General features: G+C 35.9%; 1 protein-coding gene across 5 annotated transcripts in view; it reads left to right on the forward strand.

Annotated features, from left to right (window-relative positions):
- Positions 1-24,504, forward strand: part of STXBP4 (syntaxin binding protein 4) — a 63,960-nt gene that overhangs the window by 14,922 nt on the left and 24,534 nt on the right. For 4 of the 5 annotated variants that reach the window (XM_065648045.1, XM_065648043.1, XM_065648044.1 and 1 more), the window contains 12 exons: positions 1,799-1,905; positions 2,310-2,493; positions 3,527-3,605; positions 5,624-5,706; positions 6,197-6,293; positions 7,650-7,762; positions 8,429-8,515; positions 10,038-10,103; positions 15,000-15,176; positions 17,158-17,274; positions 17,785-17,834; positions 18,362-18,495. In XM_065648045.1, the coding sequence (XP_065504117.1) occupies positions 1,799-1,905; positions 2,310-2,493; positions 3,527-3,605; positions 5,624-5,706; positions 6,197-6,293; positions 7,650-7,762; positions 8,429-8,515; positions 10,038-10,103; positions 15,000-15,176; positions 17,158-17,274; positions 17,785-17,834; positions 18,362-18,495 (1,294 nt within the window). The remainder of the gene's footprint in view (positions 1-1,798; positions 1,906-2,309; positions 2,494-3,526; positions 3,606-5,623; positions 5,707-6,196; positions 6,294-7,649; positions 7,763-8,428; positions 8,516-10,037; positions 10,104-14,999; positions 15,177-17,157; positions 17,275-17,784; positions 17,835-18,361; positions 18,496-24,504) is intronic. The other variant, XM_065648042.1, reaches the window with a different exon arrangement.

Consider the following 24,504-nt stretch of genomic DNA (forward strand, 5'->3'; position numbering starts at 1 on the left):
CAAGGTAAATCCACAAGGGTGAGGCAGAGCTACAGATTGCATTTCTTCTTTTTCTGGGACATCCAAAAAGTCATTTTTCCCTTAGACTTAATTTAGATGGATACTTGCAGTTGGAAAGCATTGTGTAGGCAAATTAGAAAAAAAATACTCTGATAGAGCAGAGTAATAAAATGTATGAATCAGTACTGATTACTGTTTTCATTTATGACAAATGCAATATGCAAATCAGGCTGATTTGTCAGATTAAAAAAATAAATAATAACAGAACTGTCTGGATCAAGTACACAAAGCTGTTTAGCCAAGTGTCTCCTTTTGCATCCTGAGTTATTATGGTTATTTTGATGTGTAGATAACCAGTTTTTTCCTCTTGCCAAGCAGGAGGGTACAAGTTAATTTCATAAGCAGTGAGTTTTGCCCCAAAACAGTCTTTACCTTTTTGTGACTGAATTTTGGTAGATTAAGGTTAATCTCAAAATGCCAAGATGGGAGGAAAAAATGCCATGTTTTCCAGGGTTTCTTTTAGTAGATAAATGATAATCGTTATTCTTTTTTTTTTTCTTATTTTGTTGTGGCTTCTAAAAATATTTTCTCATTGTAAAGATATAATTTGAAGTCTATCATACATAATCGAGGGACTGAAACTAAGACATTAATTTGCAACTTTAACAATATTAGAGGTGAGTTCCTAATCTTGTTTGTCTTGAGAAACCTGAGTAACAAGCGTATTTAGATCTCTGCCACATGAGGGCAGCATCGAAGTGGATATCTTTTCATAGGCTGGATGCAAGCGAAATAAAAGATCTACAACTTTTTTCTTTAATCAAAACCAAAACACTAAGTGACGAAAAATGTAGTAAAGTGCTATCAGAGGTTTGAAATAACACAGCTAAAATTATAGTACATGGGCATTAAGTACGTAAAATGATACTGGTCTTAAAAAGGTTTTTACTTATTTCCTATGTTATATTCTTCCGAACAGTGTTTTACGTGGTCAGATTCATTCTGTGATTAATTTCTTAAGAGCTGAAGAACACAGACATGTTGTGTGTAATTTAATGTATATTACATTAGAAAAATGTCATAACTGTACCCATAGGTGAATTGCATGAATTTTCAGTTACATTGTTGAGGCCTCTCTTAAAATGTGAGTAGAGAAAACTTTATCTTAGTGAGAAATCTAGCCAGGCATGTTTAAAGTCTTATCTTAGAGTCTCTGAGACAGAAATGTGATATGTTCATGTATTGGTAGAAAGTTTGCAATGAATAATTCAATAGAAGCACAAAGTTGACAATATTATTTCTATCGTGGTTTTGATTGGCGAATTCCAAGTAGACTGATTTTTCTCATTAATATGGCTAGTAATTGCCCAAAGAGTCCCATGTATAGCCAAGAACATTTGGTTTTGAAATACAAATTAATCCAGCTCACAACTGAATTAATTAGTAAAGAAGCATCCTGTAGTCAGATGGGTTGGTACTTCTTGCTGGAAAAATTACTGTCTGTGGTGTGTTTGTTTGTTTGTAACAGAAATATGCATCGGGGTCCAAATTTCTTTTTTACACAATATCTGAGATCTGTTTTGCCTGATGAAGCTTTTATAATGACTGCTGTCATGGTGGTTAAACGATCGTTTGATCTACTGTTTATTTCTGGAACGTCGTCAGGCAAATGTAGAGCCATTCATTCATTCATTCATTCCAGAAGAATATGTTGAAGTGCTGTGATTGTACATTTCTTTCTACAGTGTTAGCAATTAATATAAAATTTATGGGTTTGTTTTTTTATTTGTTATGTTAGGATGGACGATTGAGACCTGGAGATCAACTTGTATCCATAAACAAAGAGTCAATGATTGGTGTTTCCTATGAAGAGGCAAAAACTATAATCAACAGAACAAAGATGAGGTATCTGTTACTGTCAAACAGCCAACCCTCCAAAATGTTTTATTGTATGATATTTATGACCAGAATAATGTGAAAAGCCTTGTCGTGTGCCTTTAGAGGAAACTCAAGGGATATTAATTTTTTAAAAATATTCATTTGCATTATTTCATAGAAAAGGACTCAAATGCACACTTTAGACAGGTAAAATTATTATACTTTCATTCCTTTTAAAAGAAAAACAAAACAAAACCAAAACCAACAATATTTGCCTTTTTAAATGATGGGGAATAGAATGTTCTTTTAGAAAAATAAATAAATGAAATCACACACAATGTTTGGGAAAATGTAATTTTTGCAAGAGTGGTATATAATCTTATGAACTTTATAGTATACAACATGTTGAAACTTTTAAATTTTGATTTTAGATTTGAAAGTTTTTGGGAAATAGCTTTTATTAGACAAAAGAATATTCCCAGTTATCCAGAGAATCTGCAACGTCCTTCCAGTCTCTTAACACCTTCTGTAGCAAATGGAGAGCAACAGGCTGCAGTACTTAGTTCTCTTGCGTCTCCTAATGGGAAGCTTGTTTCAACGTTCACTCCGAATGCTGTGAGTATACTTATTACTCCTCTTAGTTTAAAGTGAGCCAATGGTTGTTTTTCCTAATTTTATTGGAATTTCAGTATAGGGTTATTTTAATTCAGTTTCCATTCTAGTAAGAAAATGACTGGCTCTTTTTCCTACACAATATAATTTTTTTGGAATATCAAGACTTTTCCAGAAAACATGTTGTGTAACAGTAGAGTAAACCACGCTGATGAGAGGAATGAGTATTAGTTGACTTGTGGTAAGAAAACAAAATAAAATAAGCATTAGCTGTGTTCTTAGGTGCAAAGTTCTCCTTACTGTTTCTCTAGGGAGTGAAGTTTCAGAATTAGATATAAATAGTTATACATTTCATCTGATTACTACCTGTGTGAGTACAGAACAGTTTCACAAATTGCACTTGATCCATAGTGATGAGACTTTTGCTTAAGAATCAGTCCTAGAAGAACACGGGGGCTTCCACCTTACTTTTGGCTAAGCAACAATTGTTTTAATTCACACAGCTCACTATTAATGTAAAGAAGTAATGTTTATCATAAGAAAGAAGTATTTAAACTACACTATTGTTTCAATTTTACAAAAAAAAACCTTCTGCAATTCATCACATGTTTAAAACTGAATAAAGTGTTATCTTTGAACAAGGAAGAATAAAGTGTTCTATGTCAAACACGAAGCCCAAACAGGTGATTCTTAATTGTCCTTATATTTGTACTTAAAATTCTTGCCCATTTTTCTTTCCCGTTAGAGATCTAAATATTGAAACAGGTTGCCTAGAGAGACTGCGCTATCCTAGTCTGTGAAGATATTCAAAAGCTAACTAAGGTTTTGATAAGGCCCTGATCAAAGTGTTTTGGGTGGCGCTCCTTCCCACCACCACCACCTTCCGTTGTCTCCTGGGGTTGTTTCGATCTGTCCAGCCCTATTTCTTCCTCTGGTCTTCCTTCCTCTCCCTCTCTTTTTACATTAATGTGTATTTCCAGGTTGGCTTTTGATCTGCTTTAGAAATGGTGTCTCATGACTTGATTTTCTTTCCTAGATGGAAACTGGAGTCAAGACAGGACAGCAATCTCCGATTTCTTCTCTAGACAGCAGTCCTGCTGATGTGTCTGCCACTGGTAAATGCTGATTTAATTCCCTGCCACCCTTTTTTTCTTCAATAACTGTCATGCAGAAAATAGTACATAGTGAGACTCAAGGGTCTTTTAAAAAAGCAATATTGCACTATTTTTGTAGAACCAAGTAAAGGACTGAGATCAATGAATTGTTTGGTAGATTCTGTCAAATATAACTTACCTTGTCTTTAACAAACAGCTGAAACCAAACAAAAATGAGTGATCACAACATTTGCTCTACAACAGTAATGATAATAGACTCAGTAGAAACCAGAGAATGAACACTCACATATAGATCAAGATTAGGTTGCCATAGAAACTGGGCTTTCTTGATTTAATGCAATTCTGTGGATGTATACTGCTTGCTTGGTTAACTCTTGGTTAATAGAATGCAATACACAGGAGCATCATTGTTGCTTAAAGAGACCAAGAAGGCCACAGTCCCTTGACATATCTGAATAATGTAGCTAGTAGAGTAGAAAACAGAAATACTTGCAGCTCCAGTTTGTCCTGTTTCTTGTCATTTTTCATTTCAGTCTTATTTAATAGCACATCTTTAGTCAAAGCTGCCACTTCTCTCGTGCTGCCCTTTTTCAAGGATAACCTTGAAAAATTAAAGTAGCTCTTAAATTATTTTTTTTAAATGCTGTAAGAAGAATCAGCATGATTTTGAGAAATTCTTGCACAAACTCATACACAGGCTTTTTCATTCTGAGTTGAAAGGAAGTGTGCCAATTCAGCTGAGGTTCTAGCCCACTGTCTTCAGAATTTAATATAGCTTGTGAGAGGTGTTAGTGTCAGAGATTTTCAAGATGTTTTGGTTTATACTTTTGGCATAAAAAGAGAATGTAAATTACTTTGAGCTTGGAAACAGATATGCTGTGAAACTAAAAAAAAAAGTCCATGCAATTCCTTCTGTTCCTTTAGAGAGAATCTCGAGCTGCAAGATCCTTTAGTTTTCAAATGCTGGTTTTGGTTTCAGTACCTCTCTAGTCCGTGAATGAAATAATGAATTAAGATCTAAATTATATTTATAAATAATGCAGACAAGTATTCCATTTTCTTCTGCAAAAAACAGGTCAATGAATTTGTTTCATTTACGTGCATCTAAAATCCAAAGAAACTGATAGTTAAGTGCCCTTTTGCGTGCTTTCCGTGATCAAAAGCTTCCAAAGGTTTCTGCTTCCTGCGTTGTATCCACAGGTGTGTCTGAAACATGACAAAGCTCTGGCTGCATTTCTTGAGTTCCATTAAAACTAAGCACACACACCAAAAAATAATCACAATTATTCTGAAATCTCGCACGTGGACTGCTTAGTACTGCTAGCTTTTTTTCCTTTCCTCAGCTTCATTATTTGTGTATGTTGGAAATAAAATAGATGCGCCATAAGTTATTAATGCAACCATCTAAAATTGTGCAAACTTGTATTTCTGACTGCAAGGACTGGAGAGGAGGGGATGATGGACGATGGCTTTAATGGATGTAGTTCTTGGAAAGAGTTCCTCCCCAGGAAGAAGTGCTGAGGAGCCTGCTGGAATTCAGTCTAAACTACCTCCACACGGCCCTTGGTTGTCATTCCCTCTCTTTCCAGTGTTTTCCAGATCACTAGATTTGCTTTTGAGGACTGTTGATTATGCTCAGGGTATGTCTTGAAGCACTTTCTTGGAATTCACAAGTGTGTTTCCAGAGTAACTGTATGTCTGAGTGAACAGAAAATACCACAAGTACAAGCCATATGCTTGATGGATCGCTCAAAGTTATTCCTGGTTTATTCCTGCTAATTTGCTACTTGTCACTTTCTGATGTGAAAAAATTGTTTAAGTGATTGATGCCCATAATTTTTGTTTATTACAATTCTGTCCTTTAAAAAAAAAAAAGTCAATCTAAATATTAACATTTATTTGTCACAAGTGAGTATTTAGTTGGCATCCATTTAATGAGCAGAGCTTCAGAACAAATTTTTCAAAGCAATAGTTACAACTGTATTGTTATTGACTTTTTTTCTTTTTTTGCTTCTTAGTTATTGCCCTGAGCCAGAATGATGACTATGAGCTGCAAGGAAGGGAGTCTACTATTCATCTCAAAGCAGAAAAGCTGGAGAGGGTAAATACTTATAATATTTTTGGTTTTCCTTTCTCCCCCTTCATGGTGCATGTAAAACATCTGGAGAATATTTCTAAGTTGACAAACTTTAAGGTATAAATTATACACCAAATTTTCTATTTAGATAGTTCTTTCAGGTTGCTGGCCAATATTTCATTTTATATATTGGGCAAATTACTGTTTTTGTTAATCTAATTACTGATTAAATCTTCTGGGAATCTGAACATCCCTCAGGATTTTTAAGGCAGTTATTAAGGACAAAGAGTTTTGCTTATTATGCTCATCTGTATTCAAGGTTAAATAATATCTGAACATCTCTCAATTAAAAGGAAAAGCCATTGAGTGGCTCTGGAATAAAAGTGTTGTCAGCGAGAGCGTACTATGATACAAAGGCTCTTTGAAGTGTAGCTCTTTAATTACTCCCCCATGTCCCTGCAGTCGTTTTCCCTAGTCCTTTCTTTTTTCTCCAAAATAAGTTTTGTCCTTCCAGGCATTGAATTATCTTGGGATTCAGCCCACAGATGAACAGCAGCAGGCCCTGAGGCAGCAACTTCAGAAAGATTCTAAAGGAACAGTGTCTTTTGGAGGTAATAATTTGTTAATTACCATGGAAAATAATGACATGTAGGAAACTAAAAGTGATAGATAATAGCCATTAATATATTTTCTGTCAGTGTTGGATTGCTACTGAAAATAAAATGATACTTTGAGGCAAGAACCTTATTCTACTGTGTTAGAGTAAGCTTGGAATTCTGAAGCTAAGTAATTGGAAATCAAATCACAAATTTATCTAATTAAGAGCGGCCTTGAGAAAGTTTTGATTTTGTGCTCACAAATTCTTAAATTTTTGCCTTGACAATGGAGTACTGTAATTGTTCCAGAAATTGCTTGGGAGAGTATCGATGGTTAAAGAGGCTTCTTGAAGCAGCTATAATGACTTCAGTTTGTGAGAAGCAGGAACATTTCATCTATTGCATATAGAAAGAGATTTGCATGGAGACCATAGTGATTCTTCCTCCAGCTAAACCTAATTCTCATGGGGATGAGTTGTTTCTGTTGCTTATGACAATTTTAGTAGGTGACACTAACAATGTAAGAATATTTGTCATAAACTGTGAGACATATGATGGTTCTGATGCTAAAACTGATGGAAATTTCACTTTTCCTAAAGTGAAAAACAGCATGAAACACAAGTGTATGAAAAATAATTTCTTGTACTTATCCATCCAAAGACACATTGGACTTTCAAGAACCTTATCAAGAAAGATACTGGATCTTCCATCGGATTTTATGTCATGGAAACAAACTGACCTTTATATTTCCACTCTTCTGTCATGTTGTAGCAGATATTGGGTCATCCAAGCTACGTTGATTAAAAATGCTGTAGCATTTATATTTAAAACTTTCAGCTTGGCCAGCATCACTTTTACCAGGTCTCTGTCAGGGGCTTAAAGGACCTGCAAAGGAAACGATGGGCTGTGAGCTGGCCTGACATTTTTCCTTTTCCTGCAGAGGTGCTGTGTTGCCTCCTGTAAGGTCAGTTCACTGGGAAAGGTGGGTGTGTAGCAGGTGTGCACGTTGCTTTTAATTTTTCACAGGGATCTGCCAAATGTAGAGTGTCTCTAACCAGGTACTTTGAAGGTGAACTTCACCTTTTGTTTTCTTCTCCACAACTTTATTCAGGGGTATTTCATGCCAAGACCTGATGAACGTTTTTGTTCTTATTCTTACCAGCTTTACCAAACGTTTCTGTTCAGCGAGATTTGTCTGACAACATCGTAGGTGAATTATATTTTCCTTTAGAAAACTTAGGGAGGGCACACACTGCATTTGTAAAGAACAGCCCTTTAGCCCTAACAGAAAGTAGTTGTGTTGCATCTAGTGATGCTGCTACTAAACTGAACTTGTAGACTAAAGGAACAAAATCGAAACTTTTTCTCTAGATTTTGCTGAAGTTTCGAGGAATCTGCTCTCTATGCAGTTGAATGCGACAGATGATGGCCAAAAATCTGTGACATTTGGGGTCAATGAAATTGCCAGCTTACTGGATTCACAGGTAAAATGTGTACCTGTACAGTGTGTAACTGTTGGAGGAGATTATCGGAGAGCTTATTGTATGTGAGATTGCTCCAAATCTTGAGCAGATGTTTAGAACAGCTCCATATCATGGTGTTCTCTAAGATAACCTACTTTCTGTGAAGCTTTTTAAAGCAACCTACTTTGCAGAAAGCAATTCACGTAATTATGTTGTGATTTGTTATAAGTATGGACAACAGTGATTTACTGAGGTTTCCTGATGGAAAACATATTGCTACTACTTGTATGAGTGATAAACAATTATTGGGCCCAGTGATTTGAACTACTGCCACGATAAAAATCACTTATTCTGGAGGTGACTTCAAGAAAGAGCATTTGCAGCATAGGAATACTAAAATAAAATTCCATATTATTTAAAAAATTGAAGAAAACAGGGGCTAATAGTGTTGCGTTCTTGGTACTTTCAAAAATATTTTAATTAATCCTTTTGAACAGGCAAAATAATTGGTCCTTTAGAAGATAAGTTAGTCAGAATTTTCTTAAACATTTTTAGTATTTTCAGAGCTTTAAATAATTTTAAAATAAGATTTTCCTCTCATTTTATTAACAAGACCTTTTAAGATAAGATGTTAAAGGTTGTGAAGATGCAATTACATTCTAATCTTACCTATTTAAATATGCACAGTCTGTAACCTGTGATTCTTTGGAGGATGACATGGAAAGACTTAAGAAAGAAAGAAATGAAGCTTTAAAAGAAATTAGTAAATTAAAGGTAATACTTAATTTTTATTTGCTCTAAGTTATTCAAGAGACTGATTTTGAGTGTATATAGTACTTTTGAATTTTATGTGCAATTTTTCATTAATAAATAAAAAGGCATAGCAAACAGTCCTAATTATGTTTGAAGATTGTATGCTGACAATATATTTCTGAAGACAGTGAATTTTATTTGTTATACAGATTACCGACACATTTTTAATCTGATTCACAGAGAAATGAGACTAAGCAGACGTTTCACAAAAGTGAATTTGGAGAAGTGACTGATTTGCATAGAAATTTTATTTAGAAATGTGTGATCCTAGTAACAGCAGTGTCTGAGCATATGCTAATATTTTTGAGAGAAGTCAGAACTGGAGGATAAAATAATATGTCTTCAAAATTAATATGTATTTTCACAAACATTAAAAAATACATAAGACCTAAAGCAACAAATATATTTCTTTTTAATTAGCACCCTGGGTTAAAATTATGGTCCTATGGTCCTGAATTTTTTTTTTTGACTACTCAGAAGATAAAAAATTCTGGTTCTGTATTTATATACCCGGCTCTTGTTCTTGGACAGGATTGGAATACTGATCTGAGCATACAGGCAATTCTACAAATTGCCTCCTGGTCTAAAAAAATTCAGGCTTGCTACAGATTACAAAAACATTGAGTTGATACGGCCAAAGATCTGTTCTTTGTTCTGTGCACAAAGATTCTTCTTCTGAAAACTTTGTACTGAAATTCATTTCAGAACCCAATTTATGTTGAAGAAGTGAATACTTATCTTGAGTCCCAAAATTGCTGATGTTGAAAACTGGCAATGGTCAATCGAGAATTGCCTGATTTCTTATACTCTTCTGTCTGCAATCTACAGCCAAGTGCTTGATACTGAGTGAGAAATACCCTTGGTCTGGCTCAGTGAGAGAATCTTTATGCTTTTATAGTACTGTTTTTATAAATTAAAAAACCACATTAGAACTTTTAACCTTTTGAAAGTGGTCTGCATACAGGCTTCTGGTATAAGTAGGTGAGTGAAAGGATGGTCAAATATACAATGTTGAAAATAACTTGCCATGAATATTAGGTTGTACAGCAATCTGTTGAGGCCACAAAAATGTCTTCATTCTTCCCATTTGCTTGGTGGCCAGGTAAGAAGAGGCTTAAAATGCGTATTTTACATATATCACAGAAATGTCCAGTAAATTATCCTCAGATGCTCAAGAAACTTAAACATTCTGACAAACTAGCTTTTAGAAATTAAAAACTTGGTTTTGACACAAGTTTTATAAAAGCTGTTGATTATTTATTATTTCCACCAGAGTTTTAAAAATATGTGTGTTTCTGATTATACAACATTATTAACAGACCTATGTTGTGGCCTAGAAACACGGCAGTTGTACGGAAGGCAATAAGCACATTGATGAAAGTATTGCTACCTGTAGTTTCAAAAGGCGTAATCGGGCTTTAGGAATAACAACTCTTTCAGACCTACTTGTTAATTATTTCTTCCTTTTTTCTTCATTAATCAGGAAAAATTGTCTGAATCCGTGAATTTACAGAAACAGTTAACAGAGGAGCTACAAAGAGTCAAGCAAGTATGTTGAGATGTGTTAAAAATGTAATCATTCTCTTTTTTCACTGTTTTATTGTGGAAGGGAGAAGGGAGCACTTATTTCTCTCTTTATGCTGATATAGACTACTTGCACACTGATTTCAACTCTAAGTGATTGTTTTGTTACTACAGAGTTTTTGATTAGAATTGGAGAATATTGATCCTTAAGTTTTTAGAGCAATAATAACTTCTGTGCTGTTGAACTGAGGTAGGAACTGTAAGGCAAGCTGGATTAGATAAGTTGGATAATAATGTAGTAGTACCTGTCTGGTCTTAAGTGTTCTTGAAGTGATTTTGCTGTTCTTTGGCAACAGTGTGCCTAATCTACAGTCCTCACTTTAGCTACTTTGTATGTCGACCAGAGTTTTAAGTATGAAAAAATAGACACACTTGGCAATTCTACCAGGAAAAAAATGGCAGTAAGTGTTTTGTGAGGAATGTATTGTTTCTGTTTCCATATCGATCTGTAACTATGAGAGAAGAAATCAGAACTTCTTATGAAATTTAGCCTTCTTGTGTCTCTTAAAGGAAATTTCCAACTATACGTAAGTCTCACGTCATTTATAGCCTGGATTCAAAACCAAGTAACTTTCCTGTTTCCCGGTTCTATAGAACATCATCCTGTCAGCTCTTTTCTTCTCATGAGCTGGCCGCCTCTCTTTTCTCCTGTGCTGCTACAAGTGTGCCATGTAGGCTTCTAGTGGCTACCTGCTCCATCAGGTGTCACGTGTAAAAATGCAAGATACAGTTTAAAAATCTTTCCATATGCTGTTAGATTAAGACTAGTTTTACATTTTTATTCGTATACATAGATTTGTTCAGCACCTTCTTTATTACCTTTTATTCCTTCAATGTAAGAGAATTGCTTGAAAGCTGCTTCCATTAATATTGTGCTGTTGCCATCTGTACACTGTGGGACAGCAGGAGAATAAATTGGATTCTTTTTTGGATAAAATTTAACTGGAAGGATGTTCCAGTAGTGTGCCTCATGTTTCCATTCGCTAATGGGTATTCAGTCTGTTGCTTTAGACTAGAGCAAATGTTCAGTCTATCAGTCCAGACTAAACCTAGTAGAAAGTACAAACCCCAAAATGCCAACAGGATGGACATCCGGTCCTCGGCATTTAGTGTTTCCATTCGCATACTTGCTGCTATTAAGGAAGGCAGAGTTGGGCAAAGATGGTTTAAGATGGTCTGGTTTAAGTGGCAGCAATGCCCATTTTCTACCACAGGAGGTCCTTGTACTTTTATTTTTCTGTCCAGCACTGTCATGTGACGGCAAAGGTCAGCTTTGCAGTACAAACCTCCAGAGGATAAATATTCTGAATTTCTATTAAATGTTTTAAGTAACTCCTGTTGAAGAGGTTCCATATAGTGAAATGAAAGAGAAACAATAAATTACATGTAATTACAGCACTGTGTGACCTATTTTAGGAAATACAAGCAGGCTTTTGATAGAAATTTTAGTCCTGTTTATATGTCATACCTTTTCAAGTGTTTTATGTATATTTCTGTAGTTCAGAACGAATGTTAGTGCTGAGATTCATGGTAATGTGAAGTTTAAAAAAAATAGGTTACTTAAAGTACAAGTTGCCATTTATCTTATGATGATATTCGTGCTTGAGCTGAAGTTAGTGAAGTTAGTTAATGAGTACATTATTGAGCCCTAATGGTCTGATTAAAAGTGAACAAATAAACCAGCTTAAGTATGTGCTTCTGGTCTTCTGAATTCAGTACAATTTAAACATTTTCTTTAAAATCACTGCTTTCCTGAAAGAAATCAAGGTTTTAAATGAGGATACAGGCTATCAGGCATATATAAGAGTATCTTTTGTGGTATTTCTGTTGTCTACTAATTATGAATTGCAGGAATTACAGCTTAATTAGGACAGGTGTACAAATATTCTAGTTACTGCACATGTTTTGTTAGTACCCATTCGTTATGTGGTGCTTGAATCGGTAGCTAACAAGATAAACAAACTCGTAAGATTAGAAATATTGCTAAATTTGAAATGAGGTAGTAATTATTTTCTAATATTGGTCTACGGTGATTAAAATACATTAGTTGATATATTTTTACTTTTTGAGATTTTGCTGCTACCTTTAGGTCTTCCTTGAAATCATAGGGAAGCTTAAACTGGCATAAAACATAGAAAGGCACTTTTGAGTACCTGAAGTCTGTTCTTCGCTGGTGGGGGCCCCTTACCTGCCCAAGTCAGAGAACACACCAGGTCCCCACAATTCCAGTTTCAGTAGCGGTAGAACTGGGAAACCTGATGGTGTCGTTCCCCTTTGTGCTTCCGTGCTGTAGCAAACAGCGCTGGTTTGTCAGGAAATTTTTCTAATTCAGTTGTAGTGTGGATAATCACTTCATTGTAATGTAAGAATCCATTGTTCGTTAATTATTCCTTTAGGTCTTTCACGGTTGAAATCTGGTCATACTTAGTCTGCCATTACAGAGAAATTAATATTCAACAATTGGGTTTCTGAAAAAACAATGGAGGAGTAAAGGCAATTCTGGATTATAAGTGATTAAACCTTTATCTCAAGGAAGTCTTATTCCAAAATGAAGACCTCCCTTTTCATTATAGCAATTTTCCCATGACTTAACTGATGTCAGTTTATTTCAATAATTCCTATGTGTGCATTTTTAAGATGCCACCCTTTGTCAAGGCCTCCGTGTTCAATTATATTAGTCAAACTTTATACCAGAGCATCTTTTCACTTTTGTCTCCAAGAGTCTTTTTCCCACTTCCAGCCCGTTATTGAAGGATACCTTTGCTCCTGAAGACCACCAAACCATCCCCTGTACCAGCAGGGACCAGCTTTTCTTGCTGCTGAGTCTCACTGTTTCTTACAGTGGCAAGAAAACACCCTCTACAAGGGCAGTAAGTTTCACCTTTATTTATGTAGTTTCACACCTTCTTAGAAGCCCCTGTGTTCTCTGAATTGCTTCTAGGAAAAAAGAACTGGGATGAGCAGTTTGCAGGAGGGTGGATTGTTCTGGTGGTCGTCACAAGCTGGACAGGCTTTCAGTGAGGGTTTTCGTAACGGCCCCTTGCGCTGCCGGTCCTGCTGTGCAAACAGCTGTAAACCGAACCGGCCTAAACCAGAAAGCCACGTGGCAATGAGCTTTGGAATATTCTGCGTTTCCAGGTGGAAATGACGGTCATGTAGAACAGGCTCATCTAATGGTTTGTGCTTCCAAAAGGAAAGAAAATTAAAATCGTTATACTCGCTGTCAAATTAAAGGTTACTTAAATGTCTCTCATCCCTTGTGTCCCTATAACAGAAACCTCTAAACTGTATAACACCAATGTCAGCTGTAGTCACTAATGATGTTGCTGTTTGCTACCTATGTGATTACTTCTTCTAATGCTTTGTTTTCTAAGAGACTAGAACGTCCCTTGCAATCATCCAAATTGGTATTATATTGCAAAACCATTGTAAATATGAAGAAGATAATCTCCTATATATGTCATTGAGATTAGTTTACTTACAGCCTGAATAAATATATGTTGTTTATTAAGGCTAACACTGTACAGATTAAAAGTAATCTGAAACTGAGATTGGTAGATCATTTTGCAGAGAAGACGTTATGACAAAGTATAGGAAAACCTGACTTGAAGAATATTGATTGCACAGAACAAATGCTTCTAAGTTAGGAAATAATAGAATTAAATCTGCCTTTATAAGCTTATCTGACCTCTCTAGACAATTCTATTAGGACACCTGTTAAATATTACCTGACATTTCTTCCACAAAAATTGGAAGATTTGGTCATTCAGGTTTTTCAGAAACAGTGATTTCAAGTCTAGTTTCTAGAATGTTATTTCCTGCTTATTGTCTGTTTCTTCTCTGCTCCTACCTGTTTCCCCGCTAGTCCCATTCCCAACCAAGGTATATTAATAGTTGTAATAATAAAATACAGTAGGTATACTAGGAATAGGACTTTCACCTAAATAGCTTTAGCTCAGGAATTTGTAAAAAGAATTTCTAGCTCTATGAATTAGTATATTTAAAGCTTATAACTTAAATCATTCAGGAGATTCACATAAAGTGAATTTTTCCACAGATTAATAAAAAGCTAAGGGGAAAGATGATTTACTGGTTTTGGTGCCAGTGAACCTGTACGTCTACATTTTTTTGGTGAGCAGTTTGGGTTTTTTTTCCCTAGTGTAAACTCATCTGTTGTCCAGACCATTAGTTTGACTTTTAAAATTTACAAATCAAAGATAACTTGAGTTAATATTCAGTAGTAAAATAACTGAACAATATCCTTCTCTAAATCAGATTTTACATTTTGGGATTACTTTGGTTGAATTAAAAGCTAACAGTTTCTAATTCCCTGTTTTCTATATATTATTTATATATCACTTTTATATAACACTCTTCAGTGATAATAGAAGATAACAATGTAAGAGCAGGAACTAGGCAGAAAAATAAAAACCAGCACTTATTTTGAGAACAATGTCAACGGAATATTTGCTTTAGAAGTCCATCTACATGATGTGCAAACTCTGAGTTGTGTGAATTCAGGCAATAACAGTAAAATGAAATAACATCTTGTTAAAGTACTTTTTTAGTACGGAAATGATGGGGCAGATTAACAGCACCAGATGCAGTTCTATAAAACCTTTCATTCAGTTAGACTTACAGTAATCATTGAATTTGTGATTTAATTTATTAGGAAAATTATCTCTCTCAGTAAATACCTCTTCTTTGTTTGAACATCATACACTTACAAATTAGCAACTGAGCCATCTAACCATGAATACTAAAAGGTAGCCCTGATGCCAGCCGTGGTACTTTTGAGCTAAATCTGTACTTCTTTGTTAGCTGGACTTGTAACTTTTCAATTAAATCCTATCACCTGCAGGAAGCCAAGGCAGCTGTAGAAGAGACGCGAGCCCTGCGAAGCAGGATTCACCTGGCAGAAGCGGCACAAAGGCAAGCTCGTGGGATGGAGATGGACTATGAAGAAGTAATTCGCCTATTAGAAGCTGAAATTGTAGAGCTGAAGGCTCAGCTCACTGATCATTCTGGCCAAAATAAAGTAAGCAAAGCAGTCGCCTGTCGTAGTTACCATGGTTTCCTCGCTGTTGTCGTGTATCTTGTTTTCATTTTCTTTTCATCTGCTTTTCTAAAGTAGGTCACTGTTTGTCTTGTATTATTCAATAACTGGAAGGATGCGTAGTGAAGGGGGTAATGTGAAGTGTGTGAGCCTTCCTTTATTGAGATGTCTTTGGGCTGGAAAAATAGAAGCTAGAAGCAAATGTGGGTCATAGGTCAAAATGGCACATCTCGAGCATTAAAGCACGGAACAGTTTCTGGACTGCAGATATATTGTCTCTAAAAACTAAATGTATATTTGTATGCTTTTGTGTTTATATAAAAGTGGCCTTCATATTCATGTTTCTGTTAGACAAATAATAACAATATGAAGTCCGGTACTGTTCTTAAGTAAATTTAGATTTAATCAAGGTAATAATTTAAATGCTACTAACAGTATCCTGCCAAAATTCTACTTTTTTTTTTTTTAAATTGAGCCTCATCTTTTAATACCACTTCATCTTCAGTGAGGCATTTTCAAAACGTGCTAAGGAATAAAATATTTGAGGCACTTTTAAATTTTTCCACATAGTTGCAGATCATTTTCTACACGCAGTTTGAACAAGTGCAGGGTGGTTGGCATTTGTGTGGTTACCTTGTTTTTCTCCTAAAACATGCGTGTGCATATGAATCGATGAAGAAAACCTACTGAAATATTACCTTATTTCATCATGAGAATTAATTCAATATTGCAGGATATTAAAAAGTAAAACTGAGCTCTGTGGTATACAAGCTTGCAAAGAAGCAACGTAGCAAGACCGTGTAGCTCCCAGGGAGGAACTCCTCTCATCTAATTGCGAGTGCGTGTGGTGAGGTGAATCACACCCTAGAAGTTCTTATTTGAGAACGTCTGGTGAGATGCCCCATCCTTAATGTCAGGTGTTTTTGAAGCACTGCTTGTTTTCTAGGACTTGAAGAAATATCAAACTTTTAAGAAATTCAGAGCGTGTGGGTTGCTCTCTTAGAGATTTGTCTCTGAGATGCTAGCTTGAATTCCTGAAATTCTGAGTGAGCGCTCAAAAATCTGAGGTCAGATTTGATTCTCTGCATTTCTTATTCAAAATAAGCAGTAGCAAGTAGGTACCAAATAGAGTATACTCTTGTTAGTATAAAAGAGTGAGATCCGTCTGAGGGCTTACCAGCTCCCTCTCTAATAGTAAAGTGGCTTTTGGGGTTTTTTTTAATGAGAGTTTTATACGAGGTAGTGGGCTTTCAGAAAAGATCACCTACAGTGATGTGAAAGTTGATTTTTAATGATAATGGTATTTGCTTAGTTTTGGAGAGTATTTTGCTCGAGATCTTCTCCTCAGCAGACAGCCTGGCTAAACAAACGTCCCCATAGACACGTGAAGACTTTACTCGTGGTCCTCTCACACGAACAAGCTGAAACCTGGAGCCTCCAGAACTGGAGTTAATGGGGCTCCTGTTCTCTGTAGCTGAAGGGACGTATAACACTGATTGATGTGTTATACAAGCGCATGTAGGGCAATCCTAGGGGGTAATTTTCTCCGAGATATGCCGTAATTACTCTGTTGGCCAAAGGATGTACAGATACAAACTAGTGAGCTGAGCTTGTTCACATGCTGGCTATTTATGCCACCCTGGTGACAGATACTGTCACCATCAGGTTGGTATTTTTGATCCATTCATTAATCAGTTCAAACTGTCTTGAGATTTAGCCCTGTCACTGCTGTTAGCTGCCAGTTTCAGTTTACCTTCATATCACTTCCCAAAATCTGTTGCAGTTTGGGAGCCGATTTGCTAGCAGATCAGGCACACCTGCCTCAGGAGCAGCTATGTTTTCCAGAAATGCAGAAAAGAATGTATGTTAAACATTTCAGATGTCCGTTTCAATTCACACATTGTATCTATGTGCGCTATTGGAGAAAATGATTAGAATAAAAGCCTTAAAATATCTCTCCCAGGATAACATCCAAGACTTGAGAAAGAGAGTTACAGTGCTTGACTGCCAGCTGCGGAAATCTGAGTCGGCCAGGAAGACCTTTGAGGTGGCTACTGAAAAATTGCTGCAATTCGTAGAGGTAACTTTGCTTGTCATTTCTGGCAACGTTTTATTTGGAAAAGTTGTGTGTTCATGTTTCTGAGGAATAAACACAATAAACTGACTACAGGCTAGTTTGCAGGGATCCTTTCGTTGCTAGAAATAAAGATAGTGTATGTACAGATACACATAGGAATTTACTTAATCTTTCTGGTTTGCTACACAAATGAAACTGATCAGATTTTTTTTTTTTTTTCCCACCCAATTTTTCACAAACTCGTATCAATTTCTGTGAAATTCCTGAGAGGAAAAAGGCAGATAAAGTATTACCTGGTAATGTTTTGAAATGTTATGAAACAACAACAAAAAAGTGACGTTTAAAGTGATTATGATATTTTGGTTTTTACTTTTATACTTCTGACTGGGAGAGACTAGACTCTTTAATTCCAAAACAAATCCCCCACACCCAAATAGAATGTTGAATTATAAGATATTAACTTATTGACTGTGTTGATCTATAAACTGTTAACTTCTTGCCTGTGGCCAACAGGTTGTGCATGAAATACTTTCAGATAACTCTACTTCTTCGGCAGTTTTAAGGTAATGAATGGCATAGTTATTAATATTGCCATGTCAATATTAATATCAAAAACCTGAACTATTGTTTCAAAGTCTCCAGAAACTGTCTTGTATCTCTTTTTCCTATAGTTTTTGCTATATGTTTCTGAATGTCCTTTTATTGGGAGGGGGAGAATGACAGGAATTATAAATTAGGCTTTCAGGATACGGCTTCATTAAAAACCTCAGAATTAAATTAAAACAGTTAGTAATTACATAGCTGTGGTTGCCTGGATGTTTCCATAAAGTAATTATACTGTGCTAAGGATTAGTTAAAATTGCAAGGAACCTTAACAGTGGGTTATAATTTTTTTGTTATTAATTTTTATCTTTCCTAATACCTTTATTGTACAGACAGAACTTCTTCTGAGGCAAATGCATCAGTTTGGTAGTGTGAACCTTTGTTCATACAGTGAGACCAAAACCAATCTAGAAATATGAGTTTATTAAAAGTAAACATTTCTTTTATAATCTTACAAATACACAATTACTATTTTTTGTTCTCCTAGTGACAGAAGAACAGCACTGTCTACTAAAGCACTCCTTGCACGCCTGGGAAGGATTGGACCTACTGTCACAACAGCCCTTGCAGCAGAAGCCAGAGACCTTGCCAAGTCCGTCCGTGCCATTTTGGAAGTAGATTGTGAGTGTTTGTGTCTGCATGTATACACACGCATAAATACTTCCTTTCTCCCATCAAATGTTGTGGCTTTAGCATCTTGCTTGCTAATTGAGGATAGCATGTTTCAGTAGTCACCACATGGGATTTTTTCCCAGATGTGGAGAAAGGGTCCTGAGTAGGGGTTACATTAGGGCTGTGTTACAGGATACAGAGTCCAGTGTCTTTCACAACAGTGGAGGACGTACAAATGCAGGGCAAGAGCTGCTGCTGCTAAGGGCTGTTCTCTTCGTTTTTCTAACCGTAACACTTACTGTAACCTAAACTTACCCTACCCACAGTCAGAACCTTCTCGTACAGTTGGACTGTTCTCTTAGGGAGATTGGGTCACTTTTCTGTTGTGTGCTTCACCCAGCAGAATTTGTTCACTGTATTATTTTTTCATTTCATTCCAAGATTACAGAGCTGCCTTAATTCTGGCTGCTTGAGATTTAATCAGTACTTCCTAGGACTGATATAGAATGCAGAATGAGGAAAAACTAGTATTTGTCTACACTTAGAAGTGTTTTTCCTTATTAATGACCTTGAAATAGTAAGCGTATTTTCTCCTTACCTTTAAGCAAATATCCCAGGATAGTTCATTGCATGCATTTTACCAGTGTCAAATGGGTGTAATAATGATGACTCCAAGTAAATTTGATATATTTTCTGATTCACTGTAGCTTGTGTAATATAAAGGAGTGACACTTTTACAGAAAATATACGGTGTAAACAAAGAACAAAAAAGTAAGTTATATAAATCTTTGTAACAAACAGTGTTTTGAAAGATAATGCAGATACAGATTTTCAGAGGGTCATAAATATTATGCCGGGAAAATGCATTGGGTATTTCTTTATGTTATTTCTGATAGCTTGCTTTGTTCTTTTTTTTTTTTTTTTTAACCATTCTTTTACTAGCTTTTAATAATAATACTGTGGTCTAATAAATCAAGAAAATATTTATTCTTCTGAGGTTTAACCAGTGAGTAGGTAGACATTTCTGAAAAGACCTAATATTTCAAAGATATACAACGCATTTCATCCCACTCTAGAAGGGCTGACTGGGCAAGTGCTGTTATGCAAACTGAAATTAGTCACCTGTAGTGAAGTGTAATGAAGCCAGTGGATGGTACTGCTACAGAGCAGGTTGTTTAGAGCTACAGTGATCTCTCAGTGGACTCAATTTTTCTTTCTTTTGTTCTTCTGATAACTTTGCCTTTTGCACTCTGCACTTTCGGGTTCGGGCTTTTGTCTAACAAAAACCTCGTGAAAGGAAGAAGTGGAAGTGTGATATTAAAAAGTTATATTGGTTCTGTTTGATAGCATTCATCGCTCTTCCAAAAACAGATACCGAGGATTTCTGTAGTTCAAGACCATCTTACTCTAAACATTAGGAAGAAGTAAGAAGTACGCATCACGTGGGATTCTAGAGCCTCGGGTTTCCTTGTCTCAAAAGGCATCACCTGAAGCTCATTGAAATTCATTCATGGGAATATTTCCACAGACCTTGAGGGGCTTTAAACCAAAATGGTGAATGTAGTCTAAGCCAACAGGATTCTGGAATAGAAGCTTTAATAACTCGGTGTCTTAAATCACACAAATAGAGATCCTTCCAACATGAGGAGGTTATATCAGAATGAGAAGATTTCTCTAAATCTGTAGAAATTGGAGCATTATTGTTAAGAATTTTTAAATGTGAATTTTGAAGTCTGGGAATGCCCTTGAGGAAGCAAACCCTCCAGGGCTTTTAAATGTGGTATCAATTCATTAGCAAAGAAGATATTTTTATTTAAAATTGGATGTGAACTGGCAGAATAAATCATTCACAGCGCTGGAGGGTGGTGCAAGTTCAGTGTCAGTTCAATATGCACCTTCATCAAACTATAATAAGAATATGACATTATTCCAAAGTATATATTTTCCTGGAAAATCTGAAGGAGAAAATTAATGCTAAAATGAGGAAGATGAAGATTTCCAGAATCATGTAAAACTAGCAAGATTTCCTCACTGTGATGCTCTATCCTCATACTGGAATGTTTACAAAATATTATTCTGTTGAATTTACATGAACATGTGTCAAATGGTGTCTTCATGAAGATTTTATTGCTGTAGGGAGTGAATGCAGCCTGCAGTTTCGTTTTGAGATACGTGTATATCCTCAGGTCATTAACAGAAATCTCGTCCCATTGGTAAAAATTCGGCTAGTTCCTAAGTGGTTGCTGTAGTAAACTGCATGCAGTTGGAAATCTAAGAAAAAACTGTGGCTTATTATATCATTCCCGGTTCAGATAATGGAAATGATTGTGTATTTTGGCCATATTTACATATAGTTGAGCAGACGTCTCAGTTGTAATCCAGATTGGATGGGCTGATTTGCAAAAATGAAACAGAAATGGCCTGACATATTACAGGAGTTTCTGGAAAGCTGGTGAATTATGGTTGGCAATAACCATTGTATCAAATACTTGAATATCCTTTTTACATTGTTTGGGAATTAATTTAGAAAGGGACTGGATAAATATATTTATTAAGGAATTGTTTCAAGATACGGAAAATGCCTTATTTGACGTTATATATGTAACGTGTATTTATTACATCACTCTATGGAGAAGAAAACAAAATAAGAAGATTAAAAAATTGCTCAGAAGTGTCCGCAATGTTAGAATTAAGAGTTACTGGTGGAAGTGAAAACAATACCGGTGGCCAGGAAAGGAGATAATTGTTTTTACACTGGTGACAGTGGTAGAGTTCTGTCACATTGAGTCATTTCCATCACACTACACAAGAAATCATGCAAGGAAAACTTCTAGTTCTAAATGCCGCTGAATTCGAACATGTGGTTGTGTCAAACATAATAGGTAGGATACATGTTAGAAAGCTCTGGAGCCATAGCAGGGATCCATTTTATAAAGCTGAGAGTTAAAAATAGCTCTGCAGAGAAGGATTTAAAGATTGAACGTCATCCTCCTGAGTTCATTCTGATTTGGAGAGTATTACAGATAGATTTGGGCTCTGACGAGCTTGTATACGAGATTAAAGCTTTAGACCTCGCTCACTTTCTCTCTCTAAATAAAAAAAAAAAGTAGTTAAGGCAGAGTAACTATTCAATAGCGTTCTGTCTGCAGTCCTCCATGCCAGATTCTCACAAAATATTTCCCGAGTGATCTTCAGTTTTCTTGCAGATGGACTGTCATAAAAAAGGGCCTCTCGTGTATGTAGCATTTCATAAATATACATCAAAAAAAAAAGTATAATAGACACTACATTGCAGTCTGAAGGTTTTACTTTTTTTCTGGAAAGATGTTCACAACATAATAACTTCTTAATGAATTCTTAGAGAATCGGAGTTAGGATTTTTGAGATTGCTAAGTGGGTAAGAAGGCATGGCTGGGCAACCATCATCATATATTTTACCTTCTAAATATAACTTCTCTTTCATTATTTTCTTCATTTTGTACAACATGAAGGGCCACTGACCAAAATACCTTTTTGATTCATTTACAGTATGTGTGAAACAAAGTCTAGGTGCAAAGACAAGGTTGTGGAGTGTTCTTCCAAAAGAAAATTGCTTCACCTGTTAAAGATTTTGCCACCAGGTCAAAATTACATATTTATGAATTAGCCACAGAAACTGTCCTCTTCTTCTGTAATAGCATGACATTTTGCTGGAAGGAAGAGGTTTAAAGAAGTTCTGTGTATTCCTGAAAATCTCCAAGGACATATTGCCTAGTGATAATACTGCAGATCAGTTTTCAGCTTTGCAGGTTGAATGACAGGTATGTGAAGTCAGTTTGGTGATTCTTCAGGCGAGGACTCTGTTTAAGAAAAAAACAACTCATTTTCCAGCGCTTGCTACTACAGGATCCTCAAGATCCAAAAATGCAAATAAGAAAGTAATAAACAGAATAATCAAGCTCATCCCTTGAAAGATTCATCCTTCATCTTCTTGAAAGACTCTAAGCTATTTTCAGAAACTAAATCTTGAGAGGCCTTTCTGCTTTGTAGAATACAAGTGTCTCCTGAAGACATAAAGAAAATTACTTTCATCATACAAAGGATAATAATGCCTTAGTGAAAGAACTGTAGCATTTAAAAGTAGTTGCTGGCTGCACTTAGTAGTCCATATGGTGCAAATCATACTAAAAAGAATTGAGCTAAAAAAGAATTGAGAAAGTATTTTCTTTTCTATTACAAAATTAGAAAAGAAATACACTTGGTACTGGTAATGGCAAAAATCTGATTAACCCTGGAACATACTTATCCCTTCATAAATTAGCAGGCAATCGGCACTTTGAAATGTGCCCTAGCGTAAGGTGCTTTCAAGCATTTCGACTGCTAATTTCCTCACTCTGCCTCTGAAATTTCTATCCAAAAATACAATCTTGCTCTTACCGATGTAATCCCAGTCACCAGTATCCATCAGGTGCTCTGAGGGCCGCTGCTCCGCTCAGCAGGACCTCAGGCAGCGCATCTTGAACTATTTTTTCCCATCGTGTTGCTTTAATCTGTTGTCAGCCTCACATCTGACACATGGTAATGATGCTGAAGTTCACTAAAACCATCTTTAAATTAACGTAGCTTCCAAAAATCCTACTTGCCTCACTGATATTAATCTTGCGAGTCACAGTAGTCACTGTACCTTTGCTATTTTGAGAACAGCTAATTTTGTGAAGTATTCATATTCCTTTTATTTGTTGCAGCTTTGATGTGTTTCTTTATTACAACAGAATTCATGCCATATACATTATTACAATTTTGTTCTTGAAAGTAAAGATACAACAGTGCTATAATTGTGTACAGATAATTGGCTGTAATTCGTCAGGAAAGTTCTGAAAAAGCTGACAGGTAAGCATGGGCTATTTCCCGCCCCCCATTTTGGTTTACGTCTGTACATCAAAATCCAGATGTAACATGGGTAGGCATACCCTGGCGAACTTGACTTTTGTTAATTAGGCTAGTGATATTAACAAGATGCATTTGCAGAGACTGAATATCAACATATGAGTCCTCTGTTCACCCCAAGAGTACTGTCTGATTGCCAGCGTTTGCTGCAGCTCACGCTGCTTGCCTTCTAATATTTTTAGTATCAGAAAGAGAAAATTATTTCCTGCAAGATCATCTTTGTGAGGATAATTCTGCGTTGAGAGGATAGCATACCTTTAACGTTCTTTCAGCGAATAAACTGGAAATGTACCTTTTCTTCCTTACTGGAAGAGCTACTCGGGAAGGAGCAGCATGATGATAACTAAAGAGATAAGTCTGTGGATTCATTGTTCTGCCAAGGCCATAAATATTTCAGTGAATTACTGAAATCAGAAATAGAAGAGACCTATTAAATTATACCATGTATATCCTGAACGCATCTGTACAGCTCCCCGTTTTAATAGCTTTTGACTAGCAATAGAAATCTTAAGATCGGTGCCATATGCTTTAAAGCTAAAGCAGTTATATTTGTCAATTAAATGTTTTCTGACACACAATTTGAGCCATGAAGCAGCTGCCTCACTCAGGCAGGGAGTTGGGGAGGGTGGGGATTTAACAGATGTCTCCTGAGTTATATAAATGTGATATTGATATTTCTTCCTGGACAGTAACCTACTGTTACTAGAATCTATTACTGTATAGATAATATTCTTCTGTATTCTTAGATAACTGTCAGGTTTGTTAGTGATTTATAAAAAGACTTTGTTTCTGGTTTATCATTGTTAAATGTTATATTTATGCATTGCATTTTCATTGAACAGAATGTCAGTTGGTGCCTTGGCTGCGGAACAGTGTCGAGTGGCACCTCTCCGCTGTCTTACCCTCTTAAAGGCTTCAATAGAAAAGGAGAATGACTAATGAAGAAGCATAGACTTAATAGCAACAGCCAGGATAGGCTCCGTGAAGTTTTCTGAAAAAGTTTTACTGGTTTTGGTTTCTAGCCTTTTTTTTTTAATTGTACTTGCTATATTTTGGTACTGTGTGTATGATGATATATTTCAGTGCTGTGTA

This window comes from Caloenas nicobarica, chromosome 18 (genome assembly GCF_036013445.1).
Source record: "Caloenas nicobarica isolate bCalNic1 chromosome 18, bCalNic1.hap1, whole genome shotgun sequence".
NCBI lineage: Eukaryota > Metazoa > Chordata > Aves > Columbiformes > Columbidae > Caloenas > Caloenas nicobarica.